This window comes from Mytilus californianus, unplaced genomic scaffold, assembly GCF_021869535.1.
Source record: "Mytilus californianus isolate M0D057914Y unplaced genomic scaffold, xbMytCali1.0.p SCAF_1, whole genome shotgun sequence".
In the NCBI taxonomy this organism is placed as follows: domain Eukaryota; kingdom Metazoa; phylum Mollusca; class Bivalvia; order Mytilida; family Mytilidae; genus Mytilus; species Mytilus californianus.
The window spans coordinates 73,880,220-73,901,230 of NW_026262581.1; the positions used below are offsets into that span (position 1 = coordinate 73,880,220).

The 21,011-nt window shown below is 33.2% G+C and overlaps 1 protein-coding gene across 1 annotated transcript; it reads right to left on the reverse strand.

Moving 5' to 3' along the window:
• Positions 1 to 13,411: 13,411 nt before the first annotated feature.
• LOC127724155 (beta-1,3-galactosyltransferase brn-like) lies at positions 13,412 to 20,670 on the reverse strand. Its single transcript, XM_052231030.1, has 2 exons — positions 20,292 to 20,670; positions 13,412 to 14,445 (listed from the first exon to the last, which is right to left on the reverse strand). The coding sequence occupies exon 2, from the start codon at positions 14,280 to 14,282 to the stop codon at positions 13,494 to 13,496; it is 789 nt and encodes a 262-aa protein (XP_052086990.1). The 5' UTR covers positions 14,283 to 14,445; positions 20,292 to 20,670; the 3' UTR covers positions 13,412 to 13,493.
• Positions 20,671 to 21,011: the final 341 nt, after the last annotated feature.

Sequence of the window (21,011 nt, forward strand, 5' to 3'; positions counted from 1 at the left end):
TCATGGACAAATAAAAACAGCAAATATCATTACAAATCTTTATCAACCTCTCTGTTTGTTCCTGTTCATCGAAGAAGCTAACACAATGTCGGATAAATCCGAACTAGAATTTAATGATTCCTTCAAACATTCAGACAACGCACATCCCTCAACATTATGATCTTATGAAAAATATGTCTTTAAGATTACATTCTTTGACACTATTTACGAGTGAAGTACTGACTCATTGCAACAGATCTCTACTTGAAGACCCCAGACATTAGTTTTTCATTAAAAGTGCTGGTGTATATACATATTAATTTTTCATTAAATATAACCTGTGGTATATTACTTTTGTGCCCTGGTCTTTTACATATGTTTCATTGTTTGTATTATTTATTATTTTTTCTATTTGATTATAGATTTAACTCTTCATTTTATAAATTGACATAACATTTAAGGTGACGGAATGATATCAGTCTGAATTTCAATAAACAAATCGTCGCCAGCCTACTAGCAATTCCCCTATCTTAATAGTAGATGGTCAATACATATATTGTCAAAAGACTGACCCATTGGTTTTCATAAAGTAAATGGTTACATTTCTCAAGACATAATATCTAATAAAGTATCCTCAACATCCCATCTGATACTAGCAATTTCCAAATTAAAACATGCTATACCAAAATTATTGTTACATGTTCTTAAGGGGTAAGACCTCGTTTACCCTTAAAACTTTCCACTCCTTTAAATTTCATTAATTTTTCACCGTTGTGAGAGCAAGGGTCCATGCACCATCTGCCAGATTATTGCTGAAACTTGAAGTTGCATTTTATGTTTATTGAATATGACCCGCTTTTGGGAACCCTTAAAAAAGTTAGAAAAAACTAGTAGGCTTATATTATTGTGTGTTTTTGCACATGCTCTCAATAGGAATAAGGTATCTGTTAGCATCAGCTTGTACTAGAAACGTTGTTCAGATCATATCTTCTAGAATATTGCCGTTTATATTTGAAAACAGAATACATACAGATAAGTACAGTCTATCGCTTAGCACTGAAACAATATAGTAGCATTATTCAATCCACTTTTTTCCAGTTTAATTCCCCCCCATATTAATTCCAACAAACAATATACATACCCATAGGAACCAACTGTAATTCTCTTTTTGCCGATTTGTTCCTCTTTCAAACAAGACAGACTTGATACAACAGATTACTAAGGGAGAATAAAAGAAGCAATTAACGATTAACTTCACAATCATCTATATAATTGATGGCCGTTCACTAAATAATTCAATGTTTAGTGAAAAGGATGAACGCATCTATCCAATCGAACCTGAAATAAATGATGCCACATGTACAGTTAAGGCTGCCTCACATATTGACTTACATCTAGCTAATGACAATGAGGGTCGGTTGAGAACAAAACATTTCGACAAAAGAAATGATTTCAATTTTCAAAATGTGAGCTTTCCATTTCTAAGTAGCGACATTCCATCTGCAACTGCATATAGAGTATATACATCTTAATTGATAAGAAACTCCAAATCTTGCATTTCCGTTCATGATGTTCTTGATAGAGAGGAGTAGGTTACAAGTGAGCTATTCACACAAAATTTGCAAGCAGTGAAGTTGAGATCATCACTTTGAAAATTTTACGAACGCCGTCACAAGTTTGTTGACCGTTATAAACAAACTCATCAGGATACTAGGGTTGAAATTTTGTACGCAAGACGCGCGTTTCGTCTACAGAAATATTTGGTTCATAGATGACGACGGATATGTTTCAATTTTGGTAACCACAATCCCGTCCTCTTTTCTATAAGTGTGGCTACCAAACTCGACTTATCACCGGGTTTGTACTTACATGAGCAACGCGAGGGTGTCACATGTCTTTTTTCGTCTTTTACCGTGGCATTATTGTCAGTTTGTTTTCGACTTGCGATTTGAATATGCATTTGGTAACTCCCGCCTTTCTTTTTCAAAATTTTATCTTTATGACATAAAGAGTCATTCCTTAAACATTTTGATAAGCATTTCATGTTTGAATGATCATTTTTTTACCTTTTCAGTTTTAAACCAAAGATGAAGAACTAGATCTTCCTTCCCTGTATTGGATACCTAAATTACATAAGTGTCCTTACAAGCAACGTTATATTGTTTGGTCTTCCAGGTGCTCCACGAAGCCTCTTTTCTAAATTAATAAAATCAATTTTATCAGCAATCAAAGCCGGGCTTCAAACTTATTGTGAAACTACCTATTCTAGAGGCAGTGTGATCAATGGGAATACCAAATAATTCCAAAGACCTGTTAGAGTACAAACACTCAATATAAAAACATTTGACTTTTCTACACTTTAAACAAGCCTTCCTTATTCCAAACTAAGAGACAAATTAAAAGAATTGGTCCTGCTTTGTTTCTTAAAAAAGAATGGCAAACGTAGATACAATTATCTTGTCTGAGGGAGGGATAAATCATACTTTGTAAAACATCACTCTAATTCAAACTAATATTTCTCTGAAACTGACATTATCAATAAGCTGGATTTCTTGATTGACAACATATTTGTTACGTTCGGAGGATGTGTTTTTCAACCAACAATCAGCTTTCAATGAGAACCAACTATATTTCTCTTCATGCATTGTTCCTTTGTTCTTATGAGGCTGACTTCATACAAAAGCTTCTAGTAATTATAAAAAAAGCTAGAATTATCCTTTAACTTCACCTTCCGCTATATATAGATGATGTTCTCGTACTAAATAATTCAAAGCTTGGCGACTATTTTGAACTCATTTATCCCATCGAACCTGAAATAACGGATACAACAGATACACTTAAGTCTGCCTCATATCTTAACTTACATCTAGAAATTAACAATGAAGGTCGGTTGAGAACAAAACTTGACGACAAAAGAGATGATTACAACTTCCCAGTTGTGAATTTTCCTTTCGTTATAGCAACATTCCATTAGCGCCTGGATATGGAATATATACCTCCCATTTGATACGATATTCCAGGGTTTGCATTTCCTATCATGATTTCCTTGACAGAGGTTTGCTGCTCACAAGGGAGCGTTTAAACCAATAGTTCCAAGCGGAGAAGTTGAAATTATCCCTTCGTAATATTTGGCATCTTGTTGTATGTCTTTTTGTATTCTATTTGTGCCATGGCGTTGTCGATGTCTTGATTGTATGCCTCATAGATTCAAAATTTTCCAATATTCTGAGATGCTGCTGTATCATTCTTATAATCAAATGAAAATTTCATAAATGCTGGATGACTATTTCACTAACTGACAGATTAAACGCCCAAATGACTCCAAATAAATTTGTTGAGTTATCTCCTGTATTCCAGGTCTTTCCATTTAAATCAGATAAACCAATAAAAATCCCAAGTGATATATTAACTTAAATTGGCAATTAAGACTAATAACTAAAGACAAAACACATATATAAAACAATTCACAATACTATAAAGGAAGATAAACTTCCAGGTTTTTAAAACTGGAAAAAAATACTTAATTTAGATTGTGTCAGCCCAATACACTCAATGTTCAAATTTGTATTTATTCATTTAGAAGATAACAAGCTTAAAACAATTAGATGGAACTTGTTTCATCACATTCTTCCTAGTTAACAAATGTTGTTTTCGAAAGAAGATAACAGAAGACAGAAAATGTGACGGATGTAAACAAACGGAAGAATATTTATACATCCCGCAATTGTGTTATTGTTATTGTATTCTTGTCTTTCCATTTTGTCATGTGCTTTGTCTATAGAGTGTCTATATGCTAACATCTAATTTTCCTTGGAGTTTGATAGTTTTGTTATTTAATTTTTTTATATACACATTTTGTTCTAGATCGTCACTACTTTAAAGTCTTTCGTGTGAAAAAGTCAAAACACTATTAAATTAAGCTAAAATTGGTCATGATATCCTTGTATCAAAGCTCTTATTGTAGGTAATAAGATTTAGGACAGCAGTTACTATGGTGATAATCTGTTGAAAACAATCATTATATATTCAATTCACATGTGAACTAATATTTCAACTACAAACAAAGATGTATATGATCTGTTTCAAAAAGATTTGTCCATTTCTTCTACAATATTTAGGCTTTTCTTGAAATGTTAGAATACGAAATGTTCAGGATCTTTTACCTTCCTTGGCATTTTTGAAGTAGGTAATAAGATTTGGGACAGCAGTTACTATTGGGATAATCTGTAGATAACAATCATTATATTTTCAATCCACAAGAGAACTAATATTTTAACTACAAACATAGATGTATATGATCTGTTTCAAAAATATTGAAATATCTATATATTTCAATTCTAATTGGTGGCAAACATTGTCTGAAACTTCCAGTTAACATGTTTTCTAATGGTCAAGAAAACAAACCTGCTGGAAGTACTTTTCATTCAGCGATTGTCAATTTCTTCTACCACATTCAGGCTTTTGTTGGAATTTAAGAATAAGAAATGTTCAGGATCTTTTCACTGCCTTAGCATTTTGGAAGTAGTCATGTTTTAAAATTTGTTTTGATGAAAATAAATAAGAAGATGCAGTTTTCTCATATTTTCAGTAGTTTGCGTTTCGTCCCCGATGTTATCACCAGCCCAGTAGTTAGCATTTTAGTATTAACATGAAATATCATTGATAAGTTCACTTTCTGTAAATTTACTGTAAACAAAACGTGAATAATTTGCAAGAAGCGCTTCAACTTCGTAATTGATTTGGCATATCAAATGTTTTAATTTTTAGCGCCAATAATGAGTTTGATGAAGACAGAACTGGCGTCAGACGTACAAAATTATAAGCCTGGTATCTTTGATGAGATTTCACAACCATTGGGTCAATGCCACTGCCTTTGGGCGCTTCGTCCCCAAGGTTATCACCATCCAAGTAGTAAGCACTTTTGTGATGACATGAAATATCATTATTTGTTCATTTTCTGTAAATTGACTGTAAATGAAATGTTCAATTATTCGAAACTCTAAGGTTTTTTTACCCCTAGGTATAGATAGCCATAAATTTATTTGGCACAACTTTCCGAAATATTCGGTTTTTAACGCTCTTCAACTCTCGTATTTGATTTGGCAATCTAACTGGTTGTATTCGAGTCCCACTGATAAGTCTGGTGTAGACGAAACGCGCATCTGGCGTACAACATTATAAGCCTGGGGTGCGTTTGATATCATAGCTGCTACGTAGTTTCGACTAATGAACGTATAGGTAGCCTAGCCGCTAAATAGATCTAGATAGCATAAAAAGTTAATGCTAGCTAGATAATCCAAAATGGCGTCGGATAGGTTATTATTTATGACGTCAATTGTAAAGCCTAGCTACGTAGCATATCGTTCAACATAGATAGATATCTCGGACAGAGCGGCTATCCTAGCTGCTACGATATTGAACTCAACCCTGGTATCTTTGATAAGTTTTTGTGTGAACTGTTTCACAGAAGATTTTGCGAAATTGGACAATCAGAATCAAAGAATTATTCAGATTAGCTCTGATTGCAACCAATAGAGTGTTTTATGTGGAAAGGCGAATATGCATTAATCCTAGTTTAACTGTATTGGCATTTAAGTTTCACAGAAATGAAAATGTGATTTCTCATTGGCATATGGTTTACATACAGCTATTTGAACTATATGTCAACAATGCCACCATTTTTACCACCTGAACACACATCATCAAGTGAAAATTAAGGCATCCAAATATTCATATCTGCAAAGTCTAAAAACATTTTATCTTGTAGCTACAGAGACGTTTTTTTTTAAATTGATCTTGGAATCGAGCAGCCGAAATTGTATAAACATACATCACAACTGACTGAAAAATTCAAACAAACATACAAATAAATCTAACTAAGACGTCAATAAAAAGGGTGTTGAAGTTGATAGTAAATTTGATACAGACGCCAACAAAAAAAATTTTGTAGTTGAAAATAAATTGACTCAGACGCCGATAAAAAAGTTTTTTGTAGTTGATAGTACATACTGTTTATAGTATACACCATCTCGATAAAGTACACATTTAGTAAAATATAAATACAAAGGTAAACTAAATGGAAAAAACTCGATAGCAGGATGCATAAATACCGAGTCCCGTCAAAGGTCATACGACAAAAAGAAACATAATATCTCGAAAACAAATAAAGGGCAACTGTAAAAGTAAATAAAAAAGATATACAACTTAAGCGCATAGAATCAATGAATCAGGATTATCTTGTATTATTTGTGAAAACAAAGTAAAATAACAAAACTACTGTTTTTTCTTTGATAAAACCCTGGCTCATTAGTTTTTTTGCTCAGACACCAATGACGTTTTACAAAGTCTGAGTAGCAGCTGTAAGCTCTTGAATATCGTAGGAGTTGAGAAATGTAAACTTCAAACGCAGGTGAAGTTGGTATATTTCTGCAAAGTTGAGAAAAATTTATTATTTCAAAATTGAAATCGTCTCGTTTGTAATTCTTCTTGTACTGAGATGACCATTTTTGTCAAATTAAAGGTAAATGTCTAGAAATGAGGCGGAGAAAGCTGTTAAGTTTCTTTAATCTCTAGTTTGGGAGGATATACAAATGGTACCAACTCAGAATTATTTGGATTGTTAATGGAGAGAACATTTTCAATATAGGTCAGCCAGTAAAGGTGTACAGTTGATTCCCGTTAGAATGCCGACTACCTGTTGTACTTGTTGTTCCCTTACCCCTTTACAATAAACAATAGCATCAGTTTTGTCTATCCTTTATCCTGACATCTTTTGTCCATCTAATGTATTCCTGGTGTCCTCTAATCTTACTGCGCTTAACAGTAGCATAACTTTGCATATGTTGTCTGTCAACTTCTTGTCCTTAGCCCTAGTGTGTTAAACAAAATAGTATAACAAAAATACAGAAATCAAAGGAAAATTCAAAAAGGGTAAGTCCATAAAACCTGACTTAATCAAACGTTATCAATCAACAGGAACAAGTGAAAGTCAACTGTTATATTCCTGAATTAGTACAGGCATCTGACTTTGCATTTGCCTATCCTTGCTGGTTGTCCGTCTGCCAGTATGGTTCCTCCAAAAACTATATTTTGCTAAACTATAGGACCATTTTGCATCAGTCCTCTGGTTGCATATCCAATTCATAGAATTGTTATCCCTGAAATCCTATTATGCATCAGTTTGCATCCGTCATATGTCCTGAATTGTTGGCTGTTTTATAATACTGTTTTTCGCAACCTTATTGTGCTAACAAATAGCATCGCTTTTCGTCATTAATCCAGACTGGTTGTCCATTCATATATTCTTGATGTCCTCCACCCTATTGTGCTTAAATCATATAATCACTTTGCATCTGTCGTCTGTTCTGACTTGTTGTCGCCTAACCATATTGTGGCACAAACTATCATCTGACTTTGAGGCTATATCATTATTGTTGTCCCAAGATCCTTTTGTGCTATCCAATAGCATTACATTGCATCAATCGTCTGTGCTGACTGATTGTACATATCATATTATTGTTGTCCTACAAACCGTAGTGTTTTTAACAATTACATCACGTTTGCATCCATCGTTTTCCCAAACTAGTTGTCTATCTGATATAACTGAGTCCAAGAAACCCTATTGTGCAAAAAGTAGCATCACACTTTGCATCCGTCGTTTGCTCAAACTGGATGTCCATCTCATAAGAATCATTACTTTGCAGCCGACATATTGTAACGCCCCTGATCGAGAATCAAGAAGCTTATTGTGTGTGTGTAGATTGGATTATTATTAAACACGAGGTACAAGATACACCTTGGTAGCAGGCCTATCAATAACTTTCACTGGTAATTGTGAAACTGCAGTGGAAAGCTTAACTGAGCAGTCTAGACACTGGTTTCTAATACTTAATAAGATGAAATATAACAAAAACAGTTATAAGTTTCAACAATGACTATTTAATCAGTCATAAAATATCAATATATATAATAAATAAATACCCCAGAGCGAAAAACAGTACAGGGACCCCCCTTGGGCGTTAATCGTCGTACGTAAACATGGGAAAAGTTGTAGTATTCGTAGTAAATGATCTAGGTTGCTTGGTCAGGTCATATATAATATATATATATATATATATCGGGGTTATTAACCGGGTAATGGTTTTAAGTTGAAGGGTTCACAGATGGTCCGCTCTGGTTAAGGTTTATGGAACTGAAACAATGGTAGAGATTCCGTGAGCTGTGAACTGCCAGAATTGTCTGCAACAGCCGTATTTATACTTCCGGAAGTCCGCGAACACAGAAAGTGTGTCCTTTACTATAGGGATAAGAGCGTCCGGCAAATTAACGTAGTGATTGGTTGTGAAATCACATATACATAATAAAGAGCTCTGGAAACTAGTCCATCTCTGTCAATTTCGATTGGTCTAGATAACCGGAAGTTTTCACGGCAATAATAAAGAAAATGGCGCAAATACAAATGGGAATGTACAACCGTCGAGGGAAAAAGGGAGATATGGGCTTATCAAAGATAACCCTTAGGGAAAACATACCCTGTTTCAATATAGACCCTTAACGTAAATCGTGCAAGCAATATACAGGTCAAACTAAAGCTGGGAACATGTTAAGGTACCCCCCTGGCCAAACAGTGAGTATAATATAATACATACAATACAATATAATACGGCCACGATATCTGAAATAGAAAGTGTTCATATTCACAGTCCTTTCGTTCATAATATATACGCAACAGTGCAGCTCAGAGTAGCGGAACGCGAAAATAAAAGTGAAAGTAGAAATAAACTCTCTGAGCAACACAAGAAAAAAAAAGAAACATGATTTTTATAAACCTATTAAACTTAACTCCTACCCTTAGGCATATAAATATGTCCTGAATGATAGTCAGTATTATATGACTGTTATCTTGAAAACCTTATTGTGCTAGGTAATAATATCCATATTTTGTCGTGAATGGTTGTCCATCGTATATCATTGTTGTACCTGAAACTCTATTGTAATAAACAGTAGCATCACTTGGCATTTGACATATGTCCTGACTGATTGTCTGTCTTATATTACTGTTTTGTTCGAAACTTATTGTGCTAGCCAGTACAACCAATTTGCAACAGGTGTCTGTCCTTACAGGTTGACTGTCTTATATAACTGTTATTTTTGAAACCATTTCATCTAGCAAATATCATCTATTAACATTTTTGTTTGTCCTGATTGGTTGCCATCTAATCCTATAGTGTTAAACAATAACTATGTTGTGCTAAACGATAGCATCTAACTTGCTGCTGTCACCTATTATGTCTGTTTAGGTTGCTCACTCAATTTTGTCCATATAACGGAACTATAAACAACTGCCATACAAGTGGGAGATTATGCGAGCTATCAGGTTAAACCCCCTATTTTCTTCTGAAAATGCCTGTACCAAGTCATAATGTGACAGTTGTTTTTTCACTCGTTCCATTGGTTGATAACATTTGATTTTGTCAGTTTATATGGACTTCCTCTTTTCAAATTACCATAGAGTTCAGTATTTTTGATATACCTTTTTTCCTGACTGGTTGTCTGTCTCTTAAATCCTTTTCCCTAAAGTTCTCTTGTGCTTAACAATATAATTATTCATCCTTCGGCCGTTCTGACTGGTTGTTACCTAGCCCTTTTGTGCTAAACAACAACACCACAGTACTGCATGTGATCTATATAATATTTTACGAAACTTCATAGTAAAGGTGGCACCTTTTTTGCCGTAAAAGGAGTTGCTATGGGGAATTCCATTGTCTAAATTTTCAAAAGTGCATTATTCAGAGCAGACATGTCAACAGGACTCGAATAGTACTAAAGAAGCAGACGTAGGTTTTGTCTGACACAGATAAAGTAAACTTGCTTAGCCTGCTTCAATTATATTGAATTGACTTTGAAAGCAGCCAACAAATCTGTTCAAAGTTTACTTATGTACAGGTTACAGAAAGTTATATATACTAGAGCATTTTTTTGTTTGACGCAAGCATCAAATTATTTATCTTTTATTGTTAATCAAAGCGCGCAAACATTCTTTAGAAGTTAACATAAAAATGGCAAAAACTCTCAAACAGATTTTTTTGTACATCTTGATCAAAATAATCTTTTTTTTTAAAGTTGGGATTCAGAATATTTTGTAGACAAAAACCATACCCCCTTCAGGATTTAAATAGTTGTTTTTTTCTAAAAAAAAAAAGTTCATCGGAAGATACCAAGACCTCGTTGATAAATATTCCGTATCAACTTCACAAATAATACATGATGGTCTTGAAGTACAGATTATAGGTACTGACGTTGTTAATCATCTTAATTACGTGTTATAGTGTTCTTTTATTTGTCCTTGTTAATTATTAACCTTTACTGTTTAGTCCATTTTTGGTAATATCCTTTCGGCGTGGCTCGGTATTTATACATCCCACAATTATGCTATTGTGCTATGGTCATTTTTAGCTCACATGGCCCAAAAGGGCCAAGTAAGCTTTTCTCATCACTTGGCGTCCGTCGTCATCGTCGTCCGTTAATTTTTACAAAAATCTTCTCCTCTGAAACAACTGGGCTAAATGAAACCAAACTTGACCTAAATCATCCTTAGGGTATCTAGTTTAAAAAATATATTCGATGACCCCGCCCATCTACCAAGATGACCGCCATGGCTAAAAATAGAACATGGGGTAAAATGCAGTTTTTGGCTTATATCTCTGAAACTAAATTAACTACTGGGCCGAATTAAACCAAACTTGGCCTCAATCATTATTAGGGTATCTTATACTATTTGTTATGATTTTAACCTTATTTTACATGATTTTCAAAACCACAGTAGATACAGATGAGCGACACAGGCTCTTGAGAGCCTCTAGTTTGTATTCTTATCTTTCTTGTACGCTTATGTGTTTTGTCTATATGCCATTTTGTTTTTCTTTGTTGACATATTTGTTTGTTTTTATAGTGATTAAGATTATAACACAAAGTTGACTGCTGTACCCCTATAATTTACATTTTTACCTATTATGTCTGTTTGTTGTGTTCAAATATTGCTGACAATATAATGGAATTATATGCGACTGTAATACAAGTGAGAAATTTGGCTGGGATGAAGCCAGAATCGATCCACTATTTTCTACATAAGGAAATGCCTGTATCAAGTCAGGAATATGACAGTTGTTTCCATTCGTTTGATGCGTTTTAGCTTTTGATTTTGCCATTTGGTGAGGGACTTTCCGTTTTGGATTTTCCTTGGAGTTCGGTATATCTGTTGTTTTACTTTTTCCCTAAGTATATTTTGAACATAGCTCTCCCGATTCCTCGGATTGCACCTGCAAATTTGTTACTTCATGATTGTATTACATTGGATAAAAAAGTAAAAGTATTAAAAAAATATCGAACTTCAAGGTAAATTCAAAAAGGGAAAGTCCAAAAAAACTGACAAAATCAAACGTAATCAACAAACTGAACTAGTGAAAAACAACTGATATTCCTGACTTGCTACATGTATTTTTCGAAGAACCTGGTGGGTTAAAGCTGGCTAATATTTGTATCATAACATAAATACCAATAATCGTGTAGATTGCAAATAATTGATTACAATAATTGCTTTTAGCATAAAGATGATTTGAGAGCAATAATGTTATAACAGTTTATCACACACTGAAATCGACAAAAAAATTAATCAGAGAAAACGACTATGCACTATTCATTAGAAGATCAACACACACAAGGACATTGTCATACCATTTATAACATATATTCAGATGATTTTGATATTTTGCATGAAAAGAGGAAATTTTAAACAAAAGTGTCAGAACATATAATAGACTGATATCTGTGCTTAGTATGAAAAAAATATATCATTGAAAAAAGGTTAGAATATGTAGTTATATTATGAAGTTGTCATATGAATGCATGATACGAAGAACTAATGTGGATCATTAACTTCATCTTCTTTTGTTCCCATTCTACAACATGGTTTCAATGGTAACTGTAATAATTTACAATTAAAGAAGAAATAAGAACTCCAATTTTGAGAACCTGGTTCATTCCAAAAGAACTATATTTACCTAACCATTTTGTTCTTTGTTCAACATAAACATTTCCCAATGGTAAGTTCAGTAAAATATCTGATAAGCAGTTGAAACCCCAAACGCAAATTGAGATGTTAATTTTTGAAAATGTTAATTGAGTTAAACATCACAACTAAAAGAACATATATACTAAATGTTAAAGTGATCAATTAATGTTTAAGAGTTGCCTTGTTTATATGTTAAAAGGGCATTATCTACGATTTTTTTTTTTTATCAATCATTAATGAAAGTGAAATAGTGATATAATAATTCGCTTTTAGCAGCCAATTTGGTTCAGTTTTGTCAAAATAAGCTAAGAAACAACTCTGATGAATTATTTACTTGCAAGTGAATAATTCGACGTCTTTGAATGCGTATTCATTGGACCTTCAATTTAACCCCTTAGTTGGAGATGGCATGTGCATGTATTTAGCTATTAATAGGAAAAGAATGTCAACATTGAAAGTGAAATAAGGATGAACTGATTCGATTCTCAAAAAATCATTCTTATACAGGTATAAACGATGATAAACATACTTTCTAACCTACAATAATAAATCAAACAGACTTAGAAAAATCCAATTGCACCTGGGCGCTATCTATTTATATTTATGTTTATGTTTATATCCGGTTAAATGACCATCGACAGTCTTCGGAGGTCATCTCGGTGGTTAATAAGTTGACGTGTAGACAAAAATACACACGAAATGTTGATACATATTATTGAGTCCATGCATTGTTAATTGTTCATTCTTAGACTTTTTGTACTTTGGATATACGTTTTAGTATGTTATAAATCAAATATGAAAATTTGAGTCAAATCGGTGAACATGAATTTGACAGCTAATACCCCTTTAATGATAAACACTTCCTTTTTATGAAAATATACACACACCTGGGCGATTAAACTTAATAACTCTTCTGTAAATGGAATTGTAGTATCACATATGAATAAAGGGTAATTCTATAGCGTATACCATTAAACGAAAAATAAATACATGTAATTATAATTCTAATGATATAAACAATGGATTTAGTCAATGTGTCAAGCTCTAAATTGACGCAAGTCTTCAACAGGTGTAACTTAATTCTCACAACTATCAAACATCTGTAATACATACCAAATTCTCTATAGAGCAAGGATAACAAAATAAAACAGAAAAAAAACCTTCCGAACTTCGGACTGGCATATATAAATGGGGCAGGGATAAAAGATTATTTTAGGTATCAACCCTGTACGTGCTCAATTAGTGGACTAATTAAAGTTATATATAAGCACATACAACAACAATAAATAGTACTAGGAAATTACTTCACTCTAAAAAAGGTACAATCGATAAAAAAAACGTTATTAGATATTATATAAAACATGATTGCAGTGTACTTTTTAAATAAGGACTAAGGTATGCACAGCTGTACTATATCATTTACATGATAACTTGTTCATTGCCCTTATGCACTTTTAATCAAATTCCAGTCTCGTAGTAAAATGTAGGTTGTTTCATAACCAGGGGAGGAAACTGCGTTCCTAAGTACGGAAAGCGACTTTTTAAATGGTAAAAACCCACTATGATGTTTCAATTTGATATTGGCTGCTTTTGCTACTATCCCAATATATGCATCTTCTACTGAAATAACCTTTATAAATGCTACTGCAATGGCTAATATTTGAATAGTTTTGATATTTGTTAAGATAGTTCCTCCAACTATGTATGGTGGGAAAAAAACAAAAGGATAATCTTCAGGCGAAATGTAACGTTTAGAACTGTTATCCCTCCTTGCTTTTGAAAACGACAATCTGTATCCTATCATAAGTGAATCTGTTGAATAAATGTTGTTAGTTGCAACAGTGTAAATGTTCATTGGATTAACAAAGCGGTCGTCATTTACAAAATGGACAAACTCAGCTTTAATATTGACGCGAATTAACCATAAGAGAGAATAAATTATTTTATAAACTTCATTTTCATACTGATCTGCTATGTTTAGCTGAATAACATCCTTATTATGTTTTGACTCATATTCGACTAATGTGTCCATGCCGTCAAGGTATCCGACGATAAATACAATTTTGGATCGAAGTTTGGTCGTGCCTCCCCATGTCCTACGTATAACGTCACGTTGACCAAAGTTAAACACATATGATTTTACAATTATGATCAATTGCAAGGAATCACAATTATAATCACCACAAAGTGATTCGGCAGGATTTATTTTGTAGATATATGTCTCATCAAACATATTCAACGGTTTGATATTCGAACTGACATTGGATTGAATTTCAAATACTACGTTTTCTAATGCAGGAACATTAATTATCATGTTTGAAATGATTGTAAACTCCTTAAATAGAACCACTTGGAGGAGAAAAATTCCACACATCAATCCTATTGAAAATCGAGATCTGAAAGATAAATGCTGATGAATTTCAATAATGTAAATGAGTGAAGTTATGTGTTTAAGCTGACAATACTGTCGTTATGCTTTGTAGATTTATGTTTACTAGTTAACATCATACCAATAAATGAAGATTAACTACCACACCTTTTATACATTTAGGCATAGCTTTGTAAAAGTATGAAATTAAAAAAAAAACCTAAATAGAAGGAATCATTTTGTTGAATCACTGTTTTGTTGTTTTGCACATTTAGCGGGATAAAGAAGGGTGTGCTTTCAGTAATAGAAATATAATTTTGATAAAAAGGTGTAGACATTTAATGAATTATAAAAACAAAATCAGATATTAGCTTCATAGCTTGAATGTCTAGTTTAACACTTTATTATATTTTAATCAAAAATATAACGTGTGACAATTGGCTACTTGCATTAATTTGGTCATAAAAATAACACGGTTAAGGCTATCGAATTACACATATGTACTTTATGTAGTATGTCATATTTATTATTTAATAAGAAATTTTGTACTATTTGCAAGAATATGATACCTTACATCTAGTAATTCATTTTGATACATATGATATCCGCACACCTATTGCAATGGCAAGCCTTAATAAATGCTTGTGATTTTACATGTAATATAATTTGCCTGGCAACAATTAGCTTCTTAGTTTAACATTATTCCCTGAGATGTCTTTTTTAACACTGATATCGACATTTAAGTTCATATACTAACAGCACTATTTCAATGCCGCTGCTGGTGTGTTGGCATTCTGTAGTGTACCATTTACCTGGTAACTAGTACCTAGATTCTCGCTTGAATTAAATCTTGAAATTTCAACAGTTTGAAGTATTTGGTTTCCAAAGTTTTGAGACTCGAATGCACGTGTAAAAGAATTTCTGTTTTATAAAATGAAAGACTCTTATCAATAAAAACGACTGACAAAGGAAGCACACCTCAAAAAAATGATTTCAGCTTCCCAATAATGAACTTTCCTTTTCTATGTAGCAATATTCCAGCCGCACCTGCGTACCGAGTATATATCTCCCAATTGATACGATATTCGAAGGCTAGTATTTCCTTTCATGATTTCCTTTACAGAGGGTTGCTGCTTACCAGTAAGTTATTAAACCAAGAGTTCCACATGGTGAAGTTGAAATCATCACTTCGTAAATTTTACGGACGCCATCACGAGTTGATTGACCGTTATGGAATATCGATTTCACAGATGACAACGGATAGGTTCCAATTGTCGTAACTACAATCCCGTCCCCTTTTCACCGAAGGTGACCTACCTAATTGGACTAACATGAAAAACACGATGGGTGCCACATGTGGAACAGGATCTTCTTACCCTTCCGACGCACCTGAGATCACCCCAATTTTTGGTGGGGTTCGTGTTGCTCAGTCTTTCGTTTTCTATGTTGTGTTTTATGAAACGTTGCTTGTCTTTTGGTCTTTTTCTTTTTTTTTACCATGACATTGTCAGTTTATTTTCGACTTATGAGTTTGAATGTTCCTTTGGTATCTTTCATCTCTCTTTCGTTAGGGTCTTTCAATCTAAATTAATCGAATCTACGTGAACACGTTGGATTTATCTCCCCGTACTACTATTGTAACGTCATGAACGTTACCAACAGCACTGTTGTCAAGTACATTATTAAATCGTCGGCTAGAGTTCCCATAAAGCTAAAGCACTCTTGACATTATTCTAACACATTGCAATTATTTGATGTGAAATGCAGTCTTTGCGATTTATAAATTTTGCAATAAACATTCTTTGCACCGTTTTTTATTGACGTTTGTTTAGATATCAGCATCGTTTCTTGATTTGTAAACATACCGGTTTTCTCTCATTTCGTTTTAATATATTTTGATTTAATGTGGATTCGCATGACGTGTACTTCATGCATAACAGGAATATATGTGTAGGATCATGAACCGCGATTGTACTCCCTAACACGATATGGTCACGCCGAAGTACGATGGCTTGACGCTGAAGTGCGTTTTTGATCACGCTGAAGTACGTTGGTGGCATTGTGACGCTATCTTGTTGAAAGCTACGCTGAAGTGCGTTAATGGTAACGCTTAAGTGCGATGGATTACACAAACTTGAGTTTTAATGATTTCCACGTTCACATGTCGATGTAGACTTCAATTTGTTTACTAGAAACAGCTTTTCATGTGTTTAAGTAAATCATAGAAGGTAATCTGTAAAATTAAATAGGACAATCTCTCATTTAGTATGAATTCGTAACCAAGGAAATACATACAGTAATAGGAAATAAATTCTTTCATTTCAAATGTTGCAAACACCGTTTAAAGAAATATACATTAAAAAGGTTCAGATGAAACTATAATATAAGCAGGGTACTTAAAGTGATATTCGAACAGTATACGATTATCACATAATACCAATTTGTACGGTAAATAGGTATATTCCAGTATGATAAATCTTTAACTGATTTTTTTTCTATTTCAACCATACACAAATATATCACAGATACCAAAATGTCATAAATATTTCATGGACAAAAATGAATGCAAATCTAAAATAATTGACGTATAAAAAATTCGACTTTTCATGATAATTGCACATCAGCAGATTCTAATACATGTCACGTCACAGACTTTCAGCTGCTGTATTTTCTTGCACACAAAATGCAACCATTTTGAATTAGCGGCAGCAAGAGGGAGTAATTTAACTAGCAATCACGCGTCATATAGACCATTGCACTTCAGCGTCCCAATCGCACCTCAGAGTCCTACATATATATATATTTATTTATACACGACTGAACTCGCCTTTGCCAACATATGCATAGAAATAGTGGTACTTGTAACACTTATGTATTGAGAACAGTTGACATTTAAAGATGATTTTATTCTTCTTTAATTGTAAGAGATAAAGATTAATTCTAAAACGGTGAAGATTCGTAGAATGCCCAAACATTTTGCACAATAATTTTGTATCTTTTAATAAAATCCCGTCCAAATCTCGTTTCATTTACAGTTGGATGTTTAGAACAAAGTGATTTCCTACACTATCTATACGGTTGGCTGCCTTCATTTCCTAATAGAAGACTCCTTATTATACTTAGTATGAACATCTTTAACTAATAACTACAGAATTAGAATTAAATATGCATATATATATATATGTAATAACCGACGAATCCTTATTATGACGAAATCAAGGCAACGGTAGTTGAACGATGTTCAAATGTCGCTTACGAAGACAAATTAAGGTAACAAACAAAATTTGAGGGAGTCGCATGAACTCAAATAGGTGAAACATTAGGTGTGTCGACAGGGTAAGCGTATGTTGCTTAAATGCATTAATATCATTGAGAGTTAAAATTACAAATAAGACAATCATTCTGGTATTAAAAATATACGATTACGAAAACATGTAGTTAGTTAGTTGAGACACAGACATATTGTATCGGTCAACAAAATCGAATTATCGTGATGGTATCTTTTATACTAAAGTTGTTTTCAGCGGTTGCAAAGCCCCTTATTCGAAATCAATTCTATTTTGAATTAGGATGAGAAAGTCACTATAGTACGATAAATAGACTGTTGGTGTTCTAAAACTATGTCATAAATCAAACACAATGTCATTTATACTGTTGAAGCATCACTGTGCGTCATACTTTGTACAGTAGAAAAGCTGATTGGCTACTAGTGACAGTTTATCACGCCCTCATGAATTGGCATCCTATCAACAAACTTGATTTAGTAAACTTTCATTAACTGATAATTTCACACAAGAAACTATTTTTTCTTAACCGTAAAAAATGGTTCTCTTATGGCTGAAAATATTTGTGTTTGATCAAAATAGTATGTTCAGTACGTTCAATATTCGAAGCGATTAAGTACGGGCTCTTTCGAATATTTTTAGATGTTTTTTTAAATGCATATCATTATTGTTTAATAGTTACATAATCTTGTGAAATCTTGTTTTGAATTTACTCAGCATTTATAAATACCGTTGAAAGTTATATATCTAACTAAGGATAACATTGCTCGAAAAAAATTAAACACTCGTTCAAGTTGAGATTGAATATGATCTATTGTCCACTTCGTCTAGTGCCTAGTGCGTATAAGGATTTTGTGTCGTGGATCAATACACCATATAAAATGATAAGATGTGGTTAAATAGCCAATGAGACAACTCTCCACCAGAGATCAAATGAAGTAGAAGTTAACAACTATAGGTCACCGTACGTCCCCCGACATTGAACAAAACCCATACCACATAGTCATTTATAAAATGACTCCGAAATGACAAATGTTAAACAATTTAAACGAGAAAACTAACGGCCTGATTTATGTGAAAAATAATGAACGAAACACAAATATGATATACAGTAACAAACTATAACCACCGAATAACAGGCTCTTGGCATAGGACAGGCACATGCAGAATGTGGCGGGGTTAAACGAGTTTGTTAGCAACAAACCCTCCTCTAACCTGGGACAGTTGTATTACAGCACAACATAAGAACAATCTGTAAAAATCAGTTGAGAATGGCTTAACTGATCAGATCGATACAAAGCAGAAAAACATCTAACAAAAACTCAGACCGGACGTGGCAGGGTACTTATAAATCCCTAACAACAAAAAAGACTCAAAGTACAGATATGAGGGTACTCGCAGTTACTGACAGCTAGTTCAAAGCAGATAACAATTGAAAAGAGAAAGCATGTATATAATCATTATACTTCCAATATCCAATGGATTTAGTGTAAAGACGTCATTAACAGTCAGAAAAAAAACATGACCTTGTGCAATACTAAAATATAGGCATCGACAGATTGTAGTACCTTGAAAGTGTATATGTGTATAACAATGATCAACAATACTATTTAGTATGGGTTTACTTTCCATTGGGTATTTCTTTCGGACCTTGGGTTAAAAGCTTTCTAATCTGTTCGTTGTTCATTGTTTACAATGCAAAAAAAAAAAAAAAAAAAAAAAAGATTCAGGTAATGTTTACCGTACAAACTTCGATTGAAAATATTGCTCATATTAATAAATATTGCTAGTGTAGATAATAACCAAACCCTTTTATCTTACTTCTCCTTAAAAAACATCTATCAAATTATTTCTTTCTTGATTTTGTTGTTGCGTTTTATGCAATATTGACCATGTTTTTGGACGATAGCATATAAGGAGTTTGTTACGATAAAAGTAGAGATTGTGGTGAACGAAACTATTCTAATAGTTTAGATGATACTCAATGGGTGTTTTGGTGGGATTTGCTTAGAAATTGTGATTAAATGACTGGACTTAAAACTTTATCGGTTTTATCAAGACCGCACTTGCTAGATATAACAAAAAAGAAGATTGTGTATAATTGACAATGAGACAACTCTCCCCCAGAGAACAAATGACATAGAAGTTAACAACTATAGGTCTTGATATAAACGTCCCTGATTTTGCATAATGTTTTCTGCGTCTCGGATAAAATTAATTACGAACGGCATTAAGGTATCATGTCATGTATTTATGGTATGAAGACATTATTTGTTTTGGGGTTCATCTGCTCGTACTAAACTTCTGTTGACCTCTTACCCTGTTCTTAAACTCGTCGAAACCTGATACAGGTTTAATATATTTTCAAAAATTTAATTCAAAGGATCATCATTGTTAAAATTGTTGAAATCAATTTTTTAATCAATTTATGAATCAGTAATTAGAAACATTATTTGCCTTCCTTTGACACATGTTAAGTACTGATAAGCGCTACATGTTTAAAAAGAGGCATATATATATCTAGAATACCTGACCAATAGATGATGACAACTTTATAGAAAAAAAGAAAGCTATCTTCCTGTTTACTTACAATTTTCTAATTTTCAATCTTCGTATTACCATTTTAATTTTCGCTAACAGTTGCAATTACTCATAACAAAAGGCGTCGTTCAATAGTTTGTATTGGTCTGTAAAAAAAAATGTAGTATGAATACACCGAGTAATTTATAATGAATGTTGTAATATGCATGGCATCATCTTTATGCACGGTATTTTATTAATCAAACTGTTTTCAATTGACCAGAAAATTGTTAGTTTTGACATTTCTCTTTTGTTGCAGAACCGAAATCCAGGTTTAAAGATTCCTGGAAAACCAACTCTGAGTGTATGATATTTTCGTTGTCTAAACAAGGACAGTAAAACTAGTGTTTAGTAGCATATAAACATATTTTACGCACACAAATGTTCGTTTCGTTTCAAAATACCCTTCCTTTTGCGCTACAGTGATTTTCATGAATAACAGGATTTGAAAAAAATAGTCTTGTTTTCAGTTCTCATTTTTTTCATCTAACTGAATTATATTGTTTAGAAGATACGATGTTACAATGTACATGTTAATGGATATATTGATTACTGATGGTAACGACTATGTCAAGAAACTCTCTCATCAGAGACTGATTTTTTGGGCCCGGGTCCTTGCTCGACACCCCCCCCCCCCCCTTTTTTTCCAAATCTTGGAACCACACCTACTCATTCATGATTTAGACGATTTTTGTAAGAATAATTCTAAAAAGAAATATTATAATGTGTA

Excerpts from the sequence above, each read along its gene's own strand:
- LOC127724155 (XM_052231030.1), bottom strand. The coding sequence starts at position 14,282 with ATGTTTGATGAGACATATATCTACAAAATAAATCCTGCCGAATCACTT.